The sequence below is a fragment of the Orcinus orca genome, chromosome 20, assembly GCF_937001465.1.
Source record: "Orcinus orca chromosome 20, mOrcOrc1.1, whole genome shotgun sequence".
In the NCBI taxonomy this organism is placed as follows: domain Eukaryota; kingdom Metazoa; phylum Chordata; class Mammalia; order Artiodactyla; family Delphinidae; genus Orcinus; species Orcinus orca.
The window spans coordinates 52,815,361-52,835,799 of NC_064578.1; the positions used below are offsets into that span (position 1 = coordinate 52,815,361).

A 20,439-nucleotide genomic window follows, 5' to 3' on the forward strand; every position below is an offset into this window, starting at 1 on the left:
ACTCTCTGTTGCGGTGCGCGGGCTTCTCATTGCAGTGGCTTCTCCTGTTGCAGAGCACGGGCTCTAGGCGCGCGGGCTCAGTAGTTGTGGCACATCGGCTTAGCTGCTCTGCGGCATGTGGGATCTTCCCGGATCAGAGCCCTAACCCGTGTCCCCTGCGTTGGCAGGTGGATTCTTAACCACTGCGCCACCAGGGAAGCCCCTGGGTTGCATTTTGTGTCCTATAATCACTGTGGTCCTGGCCAATGTGAAATTTAGAAAGGCTCAGGTAAATCAATTAAGTTGCCAAAGGTCACCCAGGCAGTGAATGAAACATTTGTCTGAATGCAGAGCCAGGATGTTCCAACCCAGCTTCCCGGTCCCAGAAAGGACAGGAGCCCTAGATGGAGTGAGACCCACGGTATGTGTTTATTCCGGCATTCATAGCAGCAGCAGTGGGGGGATTGGCCAGACGGGGGATGTGGTGAACAGAAAGGGTAGACACAGCTGTGCGTGTGTCTAGGGGAACACGAAGGATTGGTCTGTTGACATTCACGGTGAGAACAAGGGTTAGGACGCCAAGTCTTGGACAAACAGCAAAGAGACACAGAGACAGACAGAGGTTTGGGGAGGGGGAGGGGTCCCCCAGACATGCACGGCCCCTCGCCTGGATGGGGAGCCCCGGGGAAGGGAGGACAGACACAGTGGAGACTGGATGCCCCCCACCCTGAAACAGGGAGCTGGGCCCGCCTGCCTTCCATCCCCACGCCTCCAGGGGTAGAAGGATGGGCAGGCCCAGCACTGCCCCGCACCACGTGGCTCGGACGTTATGGCTTCGAGGAGATGAATTCACAGTCCGGGCAGGAAGGGATGGGGTCCTGAGGGGGCCTGGTCCGATCCTGAGCTTAGGCCAGACCTGCAGGACCGGGCAGGGAGGAAACATCAGTGATGGCAGAGAGCAGGCCCATGACCTGCTATAGTTCCGTCCCCACCCCAGGGACCCAGGAATCCCGGTCCTATGTCTCTGCATCCTCAGACCCAGGAGTCCAGCCCCTCCCACCCCCGGTCTGGGTTCCTTACCCCTCATTCTGAGTTCTCTTTCTCTGACAATCCTTTGCTGCCTTTTGTGAAGCTGGTCAAAGTCTTTTCCTGAAAGGGGAAATCCAGAAGGCTCAGGAGTGAGGGACAGAGACAAAACAGTTGCTAATGATCAATCTTTTTTTTTTTTTTTGGTTGTGACTTGCGGCTTGTGGGATCTTACTTCCCCAACCATGGATTGAACCCTCGCCCTCGGTAGTGAAAGCGCAAGTCCTAACCACTGGACTGCCAGGGAATTCCCTGTTTTCATCACTTACAGTTCTCTTTTTTGCCTGGCTCTGAAGTGACGGGACAAGTGGTACAACAGTCCCATTCTACAGATGCAGAAACTGAGACACAAAGAAGCAGTGGAAATGTGAGGAGAGATGAGGATACTGGGGTGATGGGGAAGACCCTGCAGGGCCTCTGAGGAGCTGAGACCCGGTCCTGGGGGTGCCGTGGAGCCACGGGAGGGCTGAGCAGAGAAGGGGCAGGGTCAGCTCTGGGAGTAGAAAGATGCTCTGGGGCCCCATAACACTACTGGCTGAAAGTCAAGGTCAGGGCCAGACTGCTGGGGTTCAGCTCCTCTCTGCTTCCAGAGAAGTTTGTGAATAAATGAGTGAGTGAATTAGAAGAGTGAGTGATGGAAGGACGGAGAAGCTGCCATCTGTTTATGCAACTACAATCACGGTCTTTTCAAAACTCACATCTGAGTTCTGTGTTCAGCCCTTTAAGTCCCCCCGCACCCCCAACCAGGAAAAAAGTCCAAAGCAGGGCCAGACTAGTCAATTCCAAGTGAGGAACTGACTCCTAGTGTCAAATTTAAGTTGCATCCAAACTCAGCAGTCAAGATAAATGCTATTGTAATGCAATTAAAAAAAATCAAAATGAATGCAAAAAAAATCCATGATGAGCAAAATACAAATTTTAAATGAAAGCCAGTCCTGTGCCATTTTAAATAAATTTTAAATGAAACTTGTTTTATTTAAAATTTATTTAAAATTCAAATTTATTTAAATTGTAAATAAGGGCCAGTTCCTGGGCTCAAGAACTGGAGATGAAAGGAGAAATATACACCTGATTTTTCTGTATTTAAAATTTTTTTTCGTGGCATATTAAAATAATTGAGAAAATACTGAAAAAAAAAGAAGAGTAAGTGTATTGAAATTCACATTTTCTTAAGTTTAAATGTTCAGTTTATATCCTACAAAGAATCTAGTATAATTTTACTTTCTTGGCTTTAGTGACAGCAAATTCATCAATAGCTTCAAAAGCTACTTCTTTGCTTTTCTTGGTTTCAAATGAGAGAACCACGTTTGAAAATTTCTCTTGACCAAGTAATGATCTTAAATTTTTAATTTAAAAATTGTCAGGCTGGTTCTTGCGTGACACACAAGGCCTCTTGGGATCTGCTCGTACCCCTTCTTTGTCTGCTCCAGGCTCACCGCTGACATCAGCCTCCTCGATGATTCCGAGGAACAGGAATGGGCAGCCTTGCCCTCTCCCTACAATCTTCTTCACCTGAGCCCATTCCTTTTCAACTTCCAGGTCTCTGCTCAAATGTCACCTCCTCCAAGAAGCCCTCCATGACCCCCTAATCTAAAGGGCATCCTCCATCCCCCATCCAGATTCCCTCTACCTCCCAGATTCCAAAACGTTTTGGACCACAACTGACAGGGAGAAAAATAAATTAACGCTATGATCCTTGGTTTGCTGCCCTGTGAAAATGTCTGTTCTGTTCTATTTCAACTTTATTTTCTTATTCATTTCAATTTTCACAGCCTGCTTTAAATAACAAATAAAGAAAACCCCGCTCTATTTTATCACCTAGTGTTTTCCTTTTGTTTGGGACTTAGCACCATGGGTAATAATAATAATAGTAGCTGACTATTTACTGAGCCCTTTCTAAGAGGCAGACACTTAGTCCTGCATTAACTCACTGAATCTTCACATCTACCCTAACAATAGGTGTTATTAACGGTCCCATTTCCCAACAGAGGAAATTGAGACACAGAGAGTTCAAGTAACTTGCTCTAAATCACACAGCTAGAGATGGTAGAGCGGGGGTTCGAACCTACGCTGACTCCACAGCCCACAGAAACGTGACGCGTTGCGTGAGTGAAGGGGCAAACGCGGTGGGAGGGACGTCGGGTGGCGCCCACGCACCTCCACCAGCTGGTGCCAGTGCTCCACGGGCTTGCGCGGGTTGGCCAGCATCTCGGCCCAGTGCTCGCGGCCGTGGGGGTCGGCGGCGTCGGGACCCACGCGGCACACGCCGATCACCTCGTTGTGTCCGATGCTGGGGGTCAGGGGTGGGGGGTCGGTGAGCACCTGAGACGGAGGGAGGCAGGCCCGGTCCCGCCCCCCGCCCTCACCCCCCCCCCCCGCGCCCTCACCAATCATAGTCCACCACCGCGATGCTGAGCCCCACGTTCTCCACGCTCTCGGGGGCCACGTCGAAGACCAGCGCCTCGTTGTACGTGGGGTTCAGCGTGTTCTTCTTGATCGAGGTTTTCCGCTTCTTCAAACGCCGCCCCTCGCTGATCAGAGAGGCCTTCACGTAGGGGTCTGGGGGCGGTTGTGGAGAGCACTGAACCTCGACTTCCTCAGACCCGACTGTGGACCCCAGACCCCTCTTCTCCCAGACCCAAGGTTCTGGATCCGCAGCCTTTTTCCCCCCAGCCCTTCCTCCCTCAGACCCAGGGGCCCAGGCCCCCAGCCCTTCCCCCCTCAGACCCAGGAGTCCCAGCCCCTCCCCCCCCTTCAGATGCCAGCGCCTTCCCGGAACCCACCTGAGAAGCCGGTGAGGTCCATTGCTTTGAGGTTAGAGGCTTTGATGATGGTCACGGTGAGGCGCCCGGCGGTGGGGAGGTAGCAGAGTGAGAAATTGAGCTCCCCAAGATCTGCCTTTTCCTGCAGTTGGGGAAAGAGGGTCAGCGACGCCTTGCCTCAGCTTCCCACTGTCTCTCCCTGACTTTCTCTCCCATCCCCAGACTCCAGCTGTCCTCTCACGTCTCCAGGGCTCAGGTTTCTGATCCACTTAACAATCTGACTTCGGGCCAAACCTGGTAACTCCTCGGCCACAGCTGCCTGCCACCGTCAAATCCTACTTGTTCTGCAGGGAAGACTGGAAGAGGCATGGGTGGGGAGGGGGAGAGCGGGAGAGAGCAGGAGAGGGACAGAAAGAGGGAGAGAGAGAGAGAAGAACACGGTGAGAAATAGACTGAGACAGAGATGCAAACGCTGAGAGATACAGTCAGAAAGACAGACCCACAGAGTTCTAAAGTCAGAAAGACCCAGAGGAGAGAGGGGTGGTAGAGACCCAGACAGGGGAGCACAGAGGGGGTGGGTAGGAGGAAGAGGGGCATAGACTCAGAGGGAGCACCGAGGCCTGGGAGGCGACAGAGTCCCCAAGGGGCAGGACTAGAGATCCAGAGAGGGGGACAGAGACTCGGTGGGGGGTATGGACACCCAGAGAGAGTGACAGAGACCCAGAATGAGAGGGGAGGGGAAAAGACCCAGAGAGAGAGAGAGAAACAGAGGCAGAGACCTACATCGAGAAAGGGACAGAGATCCAGAGAGAGTGGGGCAGAGAAAAGACACAGAAAGGTCAGTCTTAAGACAGGAGACAGCCAAGAACCAGACAGAGGTTACAAGGAAGGCAGACCCTTCACTGTGACACACACAGATGGACCTGGAACAGTGGCCAGAGCTAGGGGACCTATGACCCGCCTGTCCCATCTTTCAGCCTCATCTCGGCCCCTCGCCTCCCAACCACAGTTAGGAGCCCAGGTCCCTAGACTCCCCACTCAGTCCCCTGAGGCTTTGCCCAGGCTGTTCCCTTGGCTTAAATACCCTTCCTCCCCATCTCCTCTCGGCCACCAAGCCGTGGCTTAGCTGTCACCTCCTCCCACAAGCTCCCAGATTCCCTGCAGCCCTGAGCAGATGCTCCCACTGCGTGTCCCCGTAATGCTGGCCCCCTGACAGCAAACTGTGTGACAACTTAGACCCACAGCTCCCGAGGTCTTGATCCTGAAAAAAACAGGTGTTGAAGGAATGCATGAATAAATGAAAGAATGAGCGATACCTGGAGCTATCAGGAGGCGGAGGGAAAAGGAGAGGTGACAAAAGGAGACAAAGATGGACGCAGGAGAGTGCCTTCGGGTGGGGCTGCCTCAGGGAATGACAGGGAGCGGGGCTAGGTGGGTCCTGGGGTCAGGACCCTACAACTAGGCACGTGGTTCTCACAGGCTGGGCTTGGGGGACTGAGCAAGCAGGCTCTGGAGGGTCCAGCGAAGGGTACTTTAGGAAGAGCCATGGGCACCTGGTTCAACCGTGTCATTGTACATATGGTGAAACTGAGGCTCAGAGAAGGGAAGGACCTTGAGTAGGGCCATCAGGTGGGCAAAACCAGCCCTCTCGTGATATGACGACAGGGCTCACCCAGCCCTGACACACACAGCTACCCCAGATTGGCAGAGAGCTGGAATGTTGGGAAACCCACAGATTGGAACTGAGAGGGCTGAAGAGTTGGGAGGGTGTGAAGTTTGGGGCGTGGAAGGGGTCAGGACACCCAACGAAGACCTAGGGGCTGGGTTTGGGGAAGGATTGGATATACAGGAGAATGAGGTTGTAAGAAATGAGGAAGGGGCCCATGGGGGTTGTTGGGGGAATTGGGGAGATGTCAGGATATTGGGGATCCCAGTATGTCCGAGGCTTGGGGCATCAGGCTATCAGGATTCTAGTGGAGACCATGAAGAGACAGAGGATTAGATTATATTTGAGAATCTGAAAGTCAGGGGTTTGAAACAAAATGTTCAGAGTTCAGAGGGGTTGGGGGAGTTCAGGAAGTCTGGGAATTGGAAAATTGGGAGGTTGTGAGGCGAAGGAAGTTGGGAAAACAAAAGGAACTTTGGGCTTGGGAAGTTGGAGGGTCAGGAATCTAGGGCCAGCGGGCAGAAGTCAGGGGGTCATGGCATGGAAGTTTGACAAAGCTGGCCGGTGGGTATATGGGCGTCTATTATAGTTTTCTCAATGGTTACCATCAGATGTCAACGGGGTGGGGGGGTGAGGTGCTGGTGTCAGAAGTTGGGAAACCTGGGGCCCAGTTATGATATTAATAGTTGACAAAGTGCGGATGGGGAATGGGGGTCCATTATATCGGTCTCTATTCTTGCTTGTACGTTTGCAGTATCTTACAACAAAATAAAGCTAAACAGAAAACTCCAGGATCAAGGAGTTACAAGGTTATGAAGTGGGGGCAAGGAGATGGCAAACTGAGGGGTCCCAGGTCCCCGGGATGGGGGATGCAGCAGCCACTGACCGAGCCGCCCTCCACGACGTCCCTCCACAGCGGGCGGCCGGGGGGCCGCTCAGCCAGCTCGAGGAGGTTGTCCAGAACCACCTGGCCGATGAGGTCGTGCCGGGAGAAGCGGTCGAAGTCATAGACGCTGAAGTGCAGTTTGCGCTGGGCCAGCTCAGCCAGGGGCACGGAGAACTGAAATGTCTCATTGAACACGGGGTTCAGGGTCTTCCTGTGTACCTAGAGGGGGTGGGCGACGAAGGGAGACAGACACTATGCCCACCAGCCCCTCCTGCCCGGGACCCAGATGTCTGGACCCCTACCCCCTCCTTCCTCAGACCCAGGAATCTGGAACCCCAGCCCCTCCCCCCTCACACCCAGGATCCAGGCCCCCAGCCCCTCCTCCCTCAGACCCAGGCGTCCAGGCCCCCGGCCCCTCCTCCCTCAGACCCAGGATCCAGGCCCCCGGCCCCTCCTTCCTAAGACCCAGGATCCAGGCCCCCGGCCCCTCCTTCCTAAGACCCAGGATCCAGGCCCCCGGCCCCTCCTCCCTCAGACGCAGGAGTCCCCGCCCCTAATCCCTCCTCCCTCAGACCCAGGAGTCCCGGCCCCCAGCCCCTCCCCCCTCAGACCCAGGAGTCCCCGCCCCTAACCCCTCCTCCCTCAGACCCAGGGGTCCCGGCCCCCAGCCCCTCCTCCCTGGGACCCGGATGTCCAGCCCACCACTCCGGACCTTGGTCTGAAACTTTTTCTTGCGGTCAGGCAGCAGGTAGATCTTGACGTAGGGGTCTGAGAAGCCATTGGAGTCCTTGGCCGGGAGGTCCAAGGCCTGCAGGATACGCACCACCAGCTGATCGGAGCCGTAGAGGTACCTCAGGGCGAAGCTGATGCGGCCGCAGGGCGCCCCCGCGCCGGCCTCTCCGGAACCTGGGGCCCCGCCGCCGCGCCGGCCGCCGGGTCCAGTGCCCTGGTACAACTCCGGCTTGATCTGTCCGATGAGCTTGGCTTTCTCCTCGCCGCCTGGTAAGGGTAAGGGCAGGGCGGGCGGCCGCTCCTCACTGCCCGCATCCGGCTGGGAGCTCAGGGTCTGTTGGGTGAGGGGCCGCGGCAGGGCCGGGTACCTGCGGGGTGGGGAAGACAAGGTGGGGTCAGTGGCTCCGATCTTTGCTGCACCTGAAGACCTGGGAGGCTCCTCCCTGCCTCTTCCCCAAACCCCATTGCCAGGCGCACACAGGTCCCCACCTTTGCCCACTGTGACCTTGAGCGAGGCACTTGAATTCTCTGAGCCACAGTTTCCCCATCTGTGTGAGGAGGGTGACCTACCCCCTTTCTAAGCTAGCTCCACCCCAGGCCTGGGCTTGCACCAGCCTCTAGAAGCCTTCTTCGGACCTCAAGGGGTGACCCAGAGTAGCTTCTCTGTGGACCCCTGGGGCCTCACACAGCCCAGACCCCCTGGTCCTGCGCCTGCCCTTCTCCAAGTCTCCCTAACCCGTCCTAAGTCCCAGCCTCTACCACCTGCTCTACCACCTGACCATCGCTCCCCCTTTCTTTCTGTCTCAACTTCCTTTTCTGGCTGTCTGTGTTTGTAGAACACTCTGGAAGCCCAAAGCTCTATCCTTAACCATCTTTGCCATCTTCTCCCCTTCTCACTCACACGCTTTCCCTGGACAAGCTCAGCTGTGCCCCAGGTTTCCACGGCCATCAGCAGCCCACTCGCTCTCCCAGTTCCCCAGAATCCACCTAGATTTGCAGGTCAGACAGCTGGGGCCATCGTCATCTCCTCTCTCCCCTGTAATCCTTTCCCTCCCATCTCCTGAATGTCCCCATCCCTGTGGTCCCTGCTCGTCCATCCTCTCCCGCATGGACCATCACACCTGGGCCCCTAGTGATGGGCAGTCATGACTGGACATGGGAGCCCCAGATGCGCTGAGAGGCAGGCATGAGGCTGGGGGAAGTGGGAGGGCACCAAGCCGTGGAAAGGGATGCCGGGTGAGATGCCTTCAGCTACTGAAGGGCCAGTCCCTGCTCCCAGAGTGACTTTGAGGAGGTCATTAACACCCTCTGGGCCTCAGTTTCTCCATCTGTATAATGGGGGAAGGAGGAACTCAGACTGGTGTAGCCATCAACCTCTGGAAGGGCTCCCCAGAGACCTCAAACTATATCTTCCATGAGCCCTTGGCCAGCCCACTGGTTAAGAACCGCCTATGAACCTCTGGAGCCCAAGACAATCCTTCCCGGAGGCAGTTTTCCCCGGACGCTCCCCCGGGCCCCTCCCATTCAACAAGACCCAGATAAGCTCAGGGTCTCCCTCAAACCCACTGCTCTTCCTAGATCCTCTGACGGCCCCACCATTCACCCAATCAACCACCAGGCCAGACCCCTGGGTGCTGTCCTTACCTCCTCCCACCCCCTTCTACCCACAGCTGTCAACCCCCAGTTCCAACCCTGACTCTCGGCGCCCTGACTCTCTCTACCTCATCTCCTCCTCCACCATCCCCAGTTCAGCCTTGTTGTCTCCTGCCTGGACTCTTGGTGTCCAATCTGTCTCTCCAGTCTGTTCCCTATGTGGCCCCAGAGAGGTCTTTCTACCCAGAGCTGACCTCCTCTGCTCACAGCCCTTTGTGGCTCCCCAGTGCCCTAGGACAAGGTCCCACCCCCTCAGTCCAGCATTCAAGACCCTGTGTGATCTGGTCCTGCCCACGTCCCCTAGGCTGCTTTACTGCAGCCCTGGCCTGGCTGGATAGGGACAGCTGACTTGGGGACCCACTTCCCCTGGATTGTGAGTGGCGTGAGGGCAGGGTGTGTCTGCCGTGCTCGCCTCTATTCTTTTCCAACACCCAGCTCAGCTCTAGCTCATATTAGGTGCTCAGTGTACATGTACAGAATGATGAACAATGGATGGATGAACTGCAGGTCCCACCACCGGTCCAGGCTTAGGGAGAAAGAGATGAATTGCTTTGTGCCTCAGGGACTTAGGGGTCTAACCTCCATTCTCTTCCACCTTCCTGGTCCCAGAGTCCTGTCCTCGGCCTCCTCCTTCCTCTGGATCCAAGAACCTAGACCTCTAGCCCCCTCCTCCCTCCAACTCAGGAGTCTGGATCCCTAGCCTCCTCTTTCCCCAGGATTCAGGAACCCACACCCCAAGCTCCCTCCTTCCCCAGGACTCATGAGAGCCATAGATGGGAAAGAGACACATAAGAAGAACAGAAGTTCAGAGTGGACCCCCAGCCCAGTAGCCTGTCTCACCTGGTGGTGGGTGCCAGGCTTGTGACCTGCTGATGCGACTGGGCACTGGGCAAGCCCCCACCACTGGGGGGAAGCAGGAGAAGCCCAGAGCCTGCGCCGCCCTCAGAGGGCAGCTCAGGAGATGTCTGGCTCGGTTTGACCCCAGCGGCTACTACAGCAGCTGCAGCCTCTGGATACGAGTCCATGTCCAAGTAGGAGGGCTCTGGGGGGTCTGACCCCCCTAGGCTGCCCGGCTCCAGCAGCTCAGCGAAGGGCGGATGGTGGGCAGTGTGGGCATGGTGGTGTGGGCCCCCCAGCAGGGGATGGCCACCCAGGCCAGCCCCTAGGTGGTGCCCACCGCCGCCTACCAGGCCTGCCAGCCCGACCCCAGGGCCTAGGTCTTTGCGCAGGGGGCCACTGCCCACTGCTGAGCCTCCCTTGTCCCTCCAGGGCACCCAGCACAGCTTCCAGGACACGAAGAGGGAGACACCCAGAAGGACAATGCCACAGAACGTCACGATGACCGACAGCAGGCTCACGGAGATGTCTGGAGAGAGTGAGGACAAAGGTCAGGGGTCAGGGCGGGGTCAGAGTTTATCCTCCCATTGCTGTCCCCAAGAGCTAACCTCTAGTATTTGCCACACACCGTCCTAAGCACCCTACATGTAATACTTAGTATAAACTCCACGACTACTCAAGGTCGGTGTTTCTATCTAACCATTTTTAAGATGAGGAACCCGAGAGGTTGAGTGACTTGTGTAAGGCTGCACAGGTAGTCAATGACAGATCTGGGATTTGAGCCGGCAGTCTGTCTTTGGATTTTAATCTTTTTATTCTCTGGATTGCTAGCCCACAGTGACTCTCTGTAAGGGAATACACCATCCGAGGTAGGACGAAGGTTCCCTAAAATGCTAAGAGTTGATCAAGGAGAAAGGAGACTGCATGGCACAGTTAGGCAGGTCAGGGTTCAAATCCCAGCTTGCTGTGTGGCTTTGGGAACATATCTTAACCTCTCTGAGCCTGACCGTCCCCATCTGACACATGGGAAAAATCAGTGCTGCCTCTCATAGTGCTTTTAAGGAATGCAGGGAGTAAACAGTGTGCCGAGCAAGCTGGGGGAGATAATGGCAAACATTTCCTGAGAGGTGACTGTGTTCCGGACACATAAGTGCTTTATACGCATTTGCTTCCTTATGCCTGACAGGCACGCTAGGAGGTTGGCAACATTATTATGCCCGTTGTTATTTTCCACAAAAGGAAACTGAGGCCAAGAGACACGAAGTTACCAAAGACACAGAGTCCTAGAGCCGGAGCAGGGGAGTCAGGGTTCGAGTCTGGGCGCCTGGCTTTACCATCTTCACCATTATGCTACCATACCTCAATATTTCCCAATAAGTGGTAGTTCGAACATGAATTTTTGTTAGAATAATAAATCTTATTGCTGCTGCCACGTGTATCCAACATCACCGCCACTGCAGCTAACACATTCTGAATGCCTACTATATGCTGATATGCCTTTCGGAGAAACCCAAGGACAGCCCAGATCTTGAACTGAAGGTTTCGGGTTCATTTAGTAATTGGTACCAGGAGTGGGGTTTTTCAAGGAAATGTGAATTTATTTGGGGTTGACTTCCGGGTCTCAGTGAGGTGGAACACAGGGGAAATTCCTGCTCTGTACAGACCATGGGTTACGGGGGGCAGGGGGAGTAGCAGGTAACTAAACCATTGGCAACAAGCTCAGCTGGGTGGAAGGGCTGTGTCACTTCAGGGAGCTCTTGGTGGCAAGGGGGATGCCCTCTAGTCCTGAGTTGCCCAGGGAATCTAAGTCAGTGGCCCATGGTGTTAATCCTCAGGATACTGTGTAACCTAAGGATGATTGATCCTAGTTTACAAATAAGGAAACTGAGTGTCTGAGAGAGAGGACGTGACCCTGCAGGCCCACACGGCGGGCAGTGGCAGAACTCTGAGTTTCCCACCCCACCTCCAACCCCTTAGGGTGCTCCTTTCGAAGTGACCGACATCTACTTAGAGTTCTGGGGGCCTGTTAGAAACTGGAGCAAGGACTTTCTGGCCTCCTGAACATGGAAAGAATGGAGAAAAGGGGGCCATTTTGGAAGAGAAGGGGGAGAAGAATTGAACAGATGCTTTCCCCCACTGTCAGCCTGGCCCAGACCCTCTCCAAGTCAAAACATCAATCCTCCAAACTCTGGCAGACTTCTCATTCCTGTCTGCCTGCACTGGAGAGCCATTTGGGTTGCGCAAGACAGTGTAGCTATGCAGTAAAATACTAACCTTTTTGCCCAAAGAAACATTTGGCCCTTGATCAGCTCCTGGGGTGAACCTCTAAGCCCTTGGAATGTCCTGCCCGAGTGTTTTTATTTACCTGAGACACTTGGGCCACATCAGATAGTCTGTGTAACAATGTGATTGATGCTGGGGTCTTTGGGCCACGTGTTATGAGCTTGACCCTTGGAGGGACTAAGACTAAGTTCAACCACGTGGACAGTCAGCCATGTCTACATGACAGAGCCCCAGTAAAAACCCTGGACACAGGCTCTGGTGAGCTTCCCGAGCGGGCCCTACTCTGTGCGTGTTGTCACACATTGTTGCTGGGAGAGTTAAGGGCTGTCTGCGTGACTCCATCAGGACAGGACGACTGGAGGCTCATGCCTGGTCTCTCCCGCACCTTACCTTATGCCTCTTCTCCCTTTGCTGAGTTTAATCTCCATCCTTCTGCTGTCATGAAATGTAGCCATGCGTATAACAGCTTTTCTGAGTTTTGTGAGTCCTAGAAATCATTGAACCTGAGGGTGGTCTTGGGATTCCCCATCACTCACAATTGCAGTAGTGTACCAGACTTCCTGGGGTCAAACTCTGGCTCTCCTGCGTACAGGCTATGAGATTCTGAGCGAGCTGCTTCAGGTCCCTGGGCCTCGTTCCTTGTCACTGTCCCATAGACATCCTGCACTCGAGATGCTGAGCCCCGCCCTGGCACTCAGCAAGCGTGACTGTCATTGTAACCTCCCACCTCATGCTTCCTGAAGGTTCTTCATCTGGACGAGGGCAATCATGATATTCCCTAGCTCTCAGAACCATGCTGATTCCTAGCTGGGTTACCTGGAGCCAGTCACTCCACCTTCTGGACCTCAGTTTCCCCCATTGAAAATAGGGATTATAACTATATTTAGTATTTTGTAATAACCTATAATGGGAAAGAATCTGAAAAATAATATATATGAATCACTTTGCTGAATCACTGTAAACCAACTATACTTCAATTAAAAAATAAAATTAAAAAAAAGAGAAAATAGGGATTTTATGTACCACAAAGGGTAGTGGATCTTGTATACTGTCTGGTACACAGTTGGTGCTCAGTAAGTATGTTCCAACATATATTGAATGACCACTGTGCGCCCAGCTTGTTCTTAGCACTTCACATGTGTTATATCATGTGAGCCTCTCAGATGCCCCATGAAGTAGTCACTTTTATGATCCCCATTTTCCAGATGAGGAAATCGAGGCACAGAAGAAGCCATTCATTTCGTAAGTGGGGGAGGTGGGATTTGAACCCAGACAAGTCAGACAGACTGACTTAAGAGCCTGAGCTTCTAAGCACTATGTGAAATGCACAAAGATACCTGAAGGGGGTGTGTGGCAGCAGTGGAGTGGTGGTGAGGGAGGGTGGACAGGAGGCCCACAGGGCAAAATCCAAAAGGTCACAGGTCACACGGATCACAGAGCTCCTTATCCTTAGATCAGAGGTTTGGGGGACCAGCAACAGGCAGGATGGAGGCAAGACTATAAGAGGGACCGGCCCCATAAGGAACAGGAAGCTGAGCAGGGCTGTTCTGAATCTATAGTGGAAGCAGGGGGCTATAGTGGAAGCAGGGGGCTGGCCAAGACGGCTGGGGGTGCTGACCTGCATCGGGGCCCCGGGGATAGCCTCTGATTCGCAGGTCGTTGAACTCTTGGCACCTGTCACTGGTGTCGGCATCTCGGACCCGCGCACAGAGGTCCGAGACCAGGATGAGTGCCCGACGGCAGAGGTCATCCTCGTAGTCTCCTGACATGGTGGCCAGCGGGTCCTGTTCTTGGGAGGGGCCGGGCAAGAGTGCAGATGGGGAATGGAATGGGGGAGAGGGGTGGATAAAGGGCGGAAAGAGACAGAAAAAGGATAGGCAAGGGGACAGCGATTGGGAGTGGATGGACAAGGGGATGGAGATTAGGGGAGGATTGGACAAGGGAAAAGAAATTAGGGGCAAATGGACAAGGAGGAAGAGACTGGGAAGGCCAGCCAAGGGGCAGAGATTAAGGATGCATAAATAAAGGGGTGGACAGACAAGGAGACAAAGATTAGGGTTGCACAGATGCAGGGACAGAATTTCGGGAGGGAGAGACAACGGAACAACCACTTCTCATTCGTGCATTCAACAAATATTCACTGAGCACCAACTACGTGAGAGGCACTGTGCCAGCTGCTGCAGATCCAGCAGGGAACAAACCCCACGCGGTCTCCAGCTTCTTGGTGTCACAATGCAATGAGGGGAGACAAAGAGTAAACACATCAACAAACACGCACACAGAAACACATAGCCCTCAGACTGTGAGAAGTGCTCTAAAAGAAATAGTTGGAGGATGTGTCACAAGGGGACCTGGAGGTGGGCAGTCGGGGGAGCTCTCTGAAATCTGAAGGGTGGGATGGAGCCAGCCATGGGCAGTGGGCAGTGGGGCTGGAGTGAGGAAAAGCATTCAAAGCAGCAGGAATAGCGTGAGCAATGGCCCAGGGTGGGACAGGGCTTGGTAGGTCCAGGGAACAGGAAGGTGTAGACAGGGAGAGAGCGGGAGAGAGAGAGAGATGGATGGGGGTAGAAAGATAAGAGATGATTACGTGTGGTGCTGGCTGGGGAGGGATGGAGATGAAAGATGCAGAGATAAGGGCCAAGTTGAGAGAGGGAGAGGTAAGGGGAGGGGAGACAGAGATAATGGGAAGGGCAAACTGGGGCCCAGAAGAGAGGGACAGGTGAACAGACAGACGGAAAGTTAAGGATCGAGACGTGGGATGGACAAACCTTAAAGAATAAGCTGGTGTGTAATTCATGGGAGTGTGAGAGATGGGTGGACGTAGGGGCAGTGATAAGTGCCAGGAAGGAGCATGGACAGAAATATCTTTGAGAGACAAACAATGGACAAGAGGATGGATGGGGTGCAGAAATAAAGGACAGAAACATAACGGCCAGAGATCACAGATGGACACGAGGATACAGAGAAGGACTGGGCAGACAGACATGGGTGCAGAAGGAAGGTTGGACTGGTAGCGGGGCGCATAAAAGAGAGGGGACCAGGAGAAATAGGTGGCTGTGGGGAGAAGGGGAATTAGCGACACATGGTTTGCAACTAGACATCAGAGATGGACTGGAAGGAGGGTGCTGGGGAAATTAGGGACAGACAGATCAGGGCTCACAGATGGACAGGTGTCGTGGGGTGCTGCAGAAGGCCAGGACTCCGAGACAGGCATATCAGACTCACCTGCGCTTATCCCTGCCGTGTCCTGGATGGCAGCCGAGGCGGCGGCTGGCGGTAGCCCATGGGGGTTGTAGGGTGGACACGGGTCTGCAGGCCTGTCCCTACGAGCCAGGTGGTGGGAGGGGGTGCTGGATCTGGGGGTCGTGGCCGTGAGAAAAAGCTCAGTCCGAGCCGCACATCTTGTCCTACTCGGGCCAGCTGCTCGACCCCAGGCGACCCCCGAGAAGTCCAGCCACCTCTTCCCACCTCCGGGTCCCCAGCTCCGGGGGGGCGGGGGCGGCTTAAAGACTACAATTCCCGGCAGGCCTTGCGCTCGCGTTGCTGCGGCTTCATAGACCAGACTCTGCAGGGACTGATGGGAATTGAAGTCCTTAATACCTCTCCCGGCTGCGGAGATGGGAATTTTTTTGGAGGTGGGGGGGGTTAAGAGATGCCGGGGTCCCAAGGCGCTGCAGGGGAGAGGAATAATGTCTGGGACCTCGAGAAGCCGCGGAGTCCTAAGTCCTTAGGGACCGTGGAGTGGGTAAACCATCCCCACGCTCGGGGGATCGGTGGGCGAGGTTGGGGTACACCCAGGTGTTTCAGGACCCCCCCTTCCAGGGCCACGTGCCCCTCCCCCGGGGCGACCAGCAAACGCTGCAGCACTCCCACTCCCGGGCGGGAGATCCGCTCACCTCTGCACCTACCCCCGCCCCCACGCGCTGTGGCCGCCCCCCGGGATGGGTCTGGGGCGGGGGCTGTGGCAGGGGGAGGGGAGGAGCAGACTCACCCGAAGCTGCCGCCGCCGCCGCCGCCGCCGCCGCCGCCGCCGCCGCCGCCGCCGCCGCCGCCGCCGCCGCCGCCGCAGCCCCGCGCGCCGGCCGAGGTGCCAGCTCGGCTCCTCCCCCCGCCCCTGTCGCAGGTCCGCGGCTCCTCCCCCTGCACCCCCTCCTTCCCCTCGGAACCTGCGGCTTCAAAGCCCAAATAGCGCGGCCGCAGCGAGGAAGAAGGGAGATTTCCCGAGACCGAGGCGTCTGAGACGCAGCGTACTTCCACAGACGAGGATGCAGAGATCTGAGATCATGACCCTCTGCTCCCCCAGGATCCAGGGGTCCTGGACCTCACCCCCTCCTCTCTCAGAGAAGTCAGGGACCCCAGTCATCTCTTCCCCCACGACCCAGGGTACTGAGCTTCCAACTCCCTCCATTCTCAGATCCAGGAATCCACCCCTTCTGTTCCCTCCTCCCTTGGGGACCCAGGAGTCCCAACTCCCCAGCCCCCTTCTCCGCAGGACCCAGGACTTGCAGTCCTCCCAGCCGAGGAACGCTGAGGGATGGTGGTGGGCGGGGGAGGCGGAGCCTCAGAATCAGCGGTCCTGAGTCTCAGCCCGATGTGGGGGTAGAAGCAAGGACCTGGATTTCGGTCCTTGCTGGGCCGGCTCCTGAGTAGATTCTCAGATACTTGCTGAGCGTCTACTGAGCGCCAGGCACTGCTTTTGTGACCTTGCACTCTGCTCTGAGTTCGTTTCCTCATCAACAAAATATAGACAATAAACCTGTTTCCTAAGGGACCCAGAGGTTTGAAAAACCAGTCAATAAAGAGGGAGAGCATTGACACCAAGTAGGTGCTTAATGAATACTTTTTAACAACAGCAAGTATACCTTTACCGGTATAGTAATAGCAGTGAATGACAATTGCCACTGTGATCTGGGCACTGGGCTAAGTGCTTTGAAAGCATTCTCTGAGTTAATCTTCACTTTGGCCCTCTGAGATGGGGGGAGTTATGTTATTCCCATTTCACAGAAGATACAACTGAGGCCCACGGAGGTTAAATCCCTTGAAGAGGATCCAGAGCTACCTGGTCTCAATGGCAGCCGGTAGGGGTGACTTGAAGCCCCCTCACCACCCCCAGTCTTCCTCAGTGCTGCCCCCTGCCTCCCAGTGACACCCATATAAATATAATCTCTAAGTAAAAAATTGTTGCTTCTTCTGCAAACACTTTAAGAGGAGTCCCCTAGGCGCCCCCCCTTTAATTAGATAATCCGCCCAACTGCTGCCTATGTATACACGTTGCAGTCACCATCATACTTTTGAATGCCCCAGAAATGCCTCCGGGTTCACTCTGAATCCTATCCTCAGTGCTTCTTGTATTCTCCCGGATGGACCTACATTTGCACCCAGGGGAGCTTGCATGGGGGTGGTGGTGCACCCACAGATATGTGCACACAAGAGCAGGCACCCCAAATACCACTCTCACAGCCAGACCTCCGCCCAGGGTCCACAGGCAGCTGTGTTCCACAGGGAGAGGCACACAGAAGGAGTATGTAGCAATGCACACTTTCAGAGATGTGCACACAGACGGGCTTGCCAGACTCCCACGACATGTTCCCAAAGAGGCACTTGGGTGTCAAGGAATAGCTGTAGTGCACTGGTTGTGTGTGTGACTTTGGAAGTGGGGTACCTGCGTTCAAATCCCAGCTCTTTCATCATTTGTGGCCTTGGGTGAATAACTTACATTCTTGGTGCCTCAGTTTCCCCATCTGTAAATGAGGGTAATCTTTTTTTTTTCTAATTTCTTTTTATTGGGAGGGTAATCTTTTTTTGAAACCCACCTCATTAAGTTATTTCGAGGATTGAATTCAATTCACCAGAGGTGCTTAGAGAAAATGGTTAATGTTTACTGTTGTCATAATTAGTAATTACATGCATTTGCTCATGGACCCCTTCACTGCATTTTACAAGTGAGGAAATTGAGGCTCAGAGAGGGGAAGTGCTCTGCCCAAGGTCACACAGCAGGGAGGTGTCAGAGTTGAGATTCAAAGCCATGTGGTCTGACTCTAGACTCCTTGAGTTCAGCCACTACGTCGTTTGCATATAGGAAGTTTGAGGACCTTGCCTGTCATCACCACCAGGGGTGTAGACGAGCCCGGAGCACTGGACAGGGAACCAGGAGACAGAGACATTCGTTCAATTCAATCCATGCACCCAATTTGATAGATACTTACTGAGCATCTACTGACTGCCAGGCACTGTTCTAGGCACCAAGGATTTGGCTGGGAACAAAGCAGACAAAAATCCCAGCCTTGGGAGGACTCACGGTCTAGTGGTGGAGACAGGTGGTCATTAAATAACTCCATATGGGTATCAATGTTAGGAAGGAAAGTCCAGGGTGCTGTGTGTCTGGGAAGGAGGTCAATGGAAGGCTTCTCTGAGCAAGTGACATTTGAGTTGGCATAATCCAGGTGAAGATGGGGGAGGGGAGAGGACTGCTCCAGGGAGAGGGAACAGTCCACGCAAAGCCTGGGGTAGGAGCGAGTTTGGCACATGGAGGAGGACTGATGAGCACATAAGCTCCATGGGGGTAGCACTTTTGTTTACTGCTGTGTCCCCGCTGCCTGACATGGTGCCTGGCACACAGTAGGTACTCAATAAGTATTGGTTGGTTGAATGAATGAATGAGTGGATGGATAACTAGAGAAGTGTATGTATGTATGCATGCATGAGTTGGATGGGTGGATGGGTGGATGGATGGATGAGCGGCTGATAGCTGAATGAGTGGATCGTTGGTGGGATGCATGCATGCATCCGTGCAGGAGTGAACGGATGAGTTTGCAAAGTACCTACAGATTCACACACAAATGTGCTGCAAACAAACGCAGACACACACCCAGAGACACGCACATTGTGTGTAAACACAGATTCACCTCTTCTCCTGGTGCTCCCCTGGGAGAACAAACACCAAGAACAGAGGTGGACGAAGCTGGCCACGGCCCGTGTGGTTGAGGATGCAGGGAGGCAAACCCTCTAACCTGAGCTACAAGCAGCCCCCCCCCGCCCCCCACTGCGGCGCTGACATAATTTCTGGAATAGAGGGAGAATGCTGATTCAGGGATTTGTGTCCCGGGCTGCATGCCAGGCCAGGGGGTGGGACAGGGATGACCCAAGAGAGTTGGGGTGAGTGGCAGAGGGAGGCAGGTGGGGCGAAGGCAGAAAGACCGGGAAGGAGGTAGAGAGATAGAGAGAAACAGATGGCAAAATAAAGTGATGGACACAGAGACACACACACACACACAGACACAGAGATAGAGACATGCAGAAAGGTATAGAGACACGGAGAATGAGAGACAAAGAAAGGCAGAGGCACGTGATATAGAAATTCAAATTCAGACACACAGAGAGATGAGGAGGGGTTCCAGAGACAGGTAGAGAGAGGGAGAAAAATAATGGAGACACAGAGAGATGGGAACTTAAAGGACCAAGACACCAGAGGGAAAAAGCCACATGCACACACACACACACACACACACACACACACACACACATACACACACACAGATGCAGAGAGAGAGAGAGAGAGAGACACCCAAAGAAGGAAGAAGGGAGAGGTCCAGAAGAGGCAGCTAATGCTGGTCACAGAGATAAAGAACTCTGGAAAGGGAGCAAACTGCAACTGAGTGCCTCCTGTGTGCCTGGCTCACATGTGGGGACTTTGCTGTATCTTGCTTTATTTAAGCACCATTAGCCCTTCAAGGCAGCATTACTGGTAAGAGATGAGGAAACCAAGGCTCAGAGAGGAAAAGACATTTGCCCAAGTTTGCACAGCCCGGCCATGGCGTTTGATGCTAGCCTGTTTGACTCCAGAGTCCCTATTCTCTTCTCCATCCTATGTTACCTCATGCAGACCAAGAGACACAGGGCAGTGGGCTTAGGGGGTACTGAGTGTGAGTCACAGTAATAGAGGGAAATCGTCACTTGTTTATTCATTCAACATACCTGTTCCGCACTTTCCTGGTGCTGGAGAGCCAGAGATGAGTCAGGGGCCCTTGGTCTGGAGTGGGAGGCAGACACAGACCCAAATTCCTGAGCAAGACAGGCGGAGTGCACAGTGTTCAGAGGTCTGAAAAAAAAAAAAGAGCAGATAAAGAACATGCAGAGGATGGAGGCAGAAAACACAACTGGTAGGAGGAGGAGTCAGAGAAGGCTTCCTGGGGGAGGGGGCACTTGAGCTTCTTATGAAAGGATGAGGGCGTTTGGGCACCAGGAAAAGGGCAGAAGGCAGCATGTGGAGAGTGGAGACAGGAGTGAGGGGTGGGAGGGATTAATTAAATAAAGTAATTAATAAAAGGTGACTGAAGAATGTTTGAAGGTATGAGGTGAGAGAGGAAGCTGGGACCAGATCATGCAGTTCGGAGCCATGGGAGGGCTGAGAGCAGGGGAGGGGCAGGGTCATCTCCAAGTGCAGAAAGACCCCTCTGAAACCTTGTGGGAGGGGAATGAGGGGGGAGAGACTGGAGGATGTGAGGGCAAGAAGGAGGCTGGGGCAAGGGTCCAGGAAGGAGAAGACCTTGAAACCT

The 20,439-nt window shown here is 54.3% G+C and overlaps 1 protein-coding gene across 2 annotated transcripts; it reads right to left on the minus strand.

Annotated features, from left to right (window-relative positions):
* Window positions 1-384: 384 nt before the first annotated feature.
* On the minus strand, window positions 385-15,929 carry SYT3 (synaptotagmin 3). Of its 2 annotated transcripts, none has more exons than XM_049703445.1 (11): window positions 15,876-15,929; window positions 15,110-15,240; window positions 13,503-13,668; window positions 9,605-10,130; window positions 7,092-7,479; window positions 6,380-6,598; window positions 3,849-3,969; window positions 3,453-3,624; window positions 3,223-3,355; window positions 1,060-1,128; window positions 385-895 (listed from the first exon to the last, which is right to left on the minus strand). In XM_049703445.1, exons 3-10 carry the CDS (start codon window positions 13,651-13,653, stop codon window positions 1,063-1,065), a joined length of 1,776 nt encoding a protein of 591 aa, XP_049559402.1. In that variant the 5' UTR covers window positions 13,654-13,668; window positions 15,110-15,240; window positions 15,876-15,929; the 3' UTR covers window positions 385-895; window positions 1,060-1,062. The 2 variants fall into 2 exon arrangements, with proteins under 2 accessions (XP_049559402.1, XP_049559403.1); XM_049703446.1 differs by having other exon boundaries at window positions 13,503-13,673; window positions 15,876-15,923.
* Between the last annotated feature and the right edge of the window lie 4,510 nt (window positions 15,930-20,439).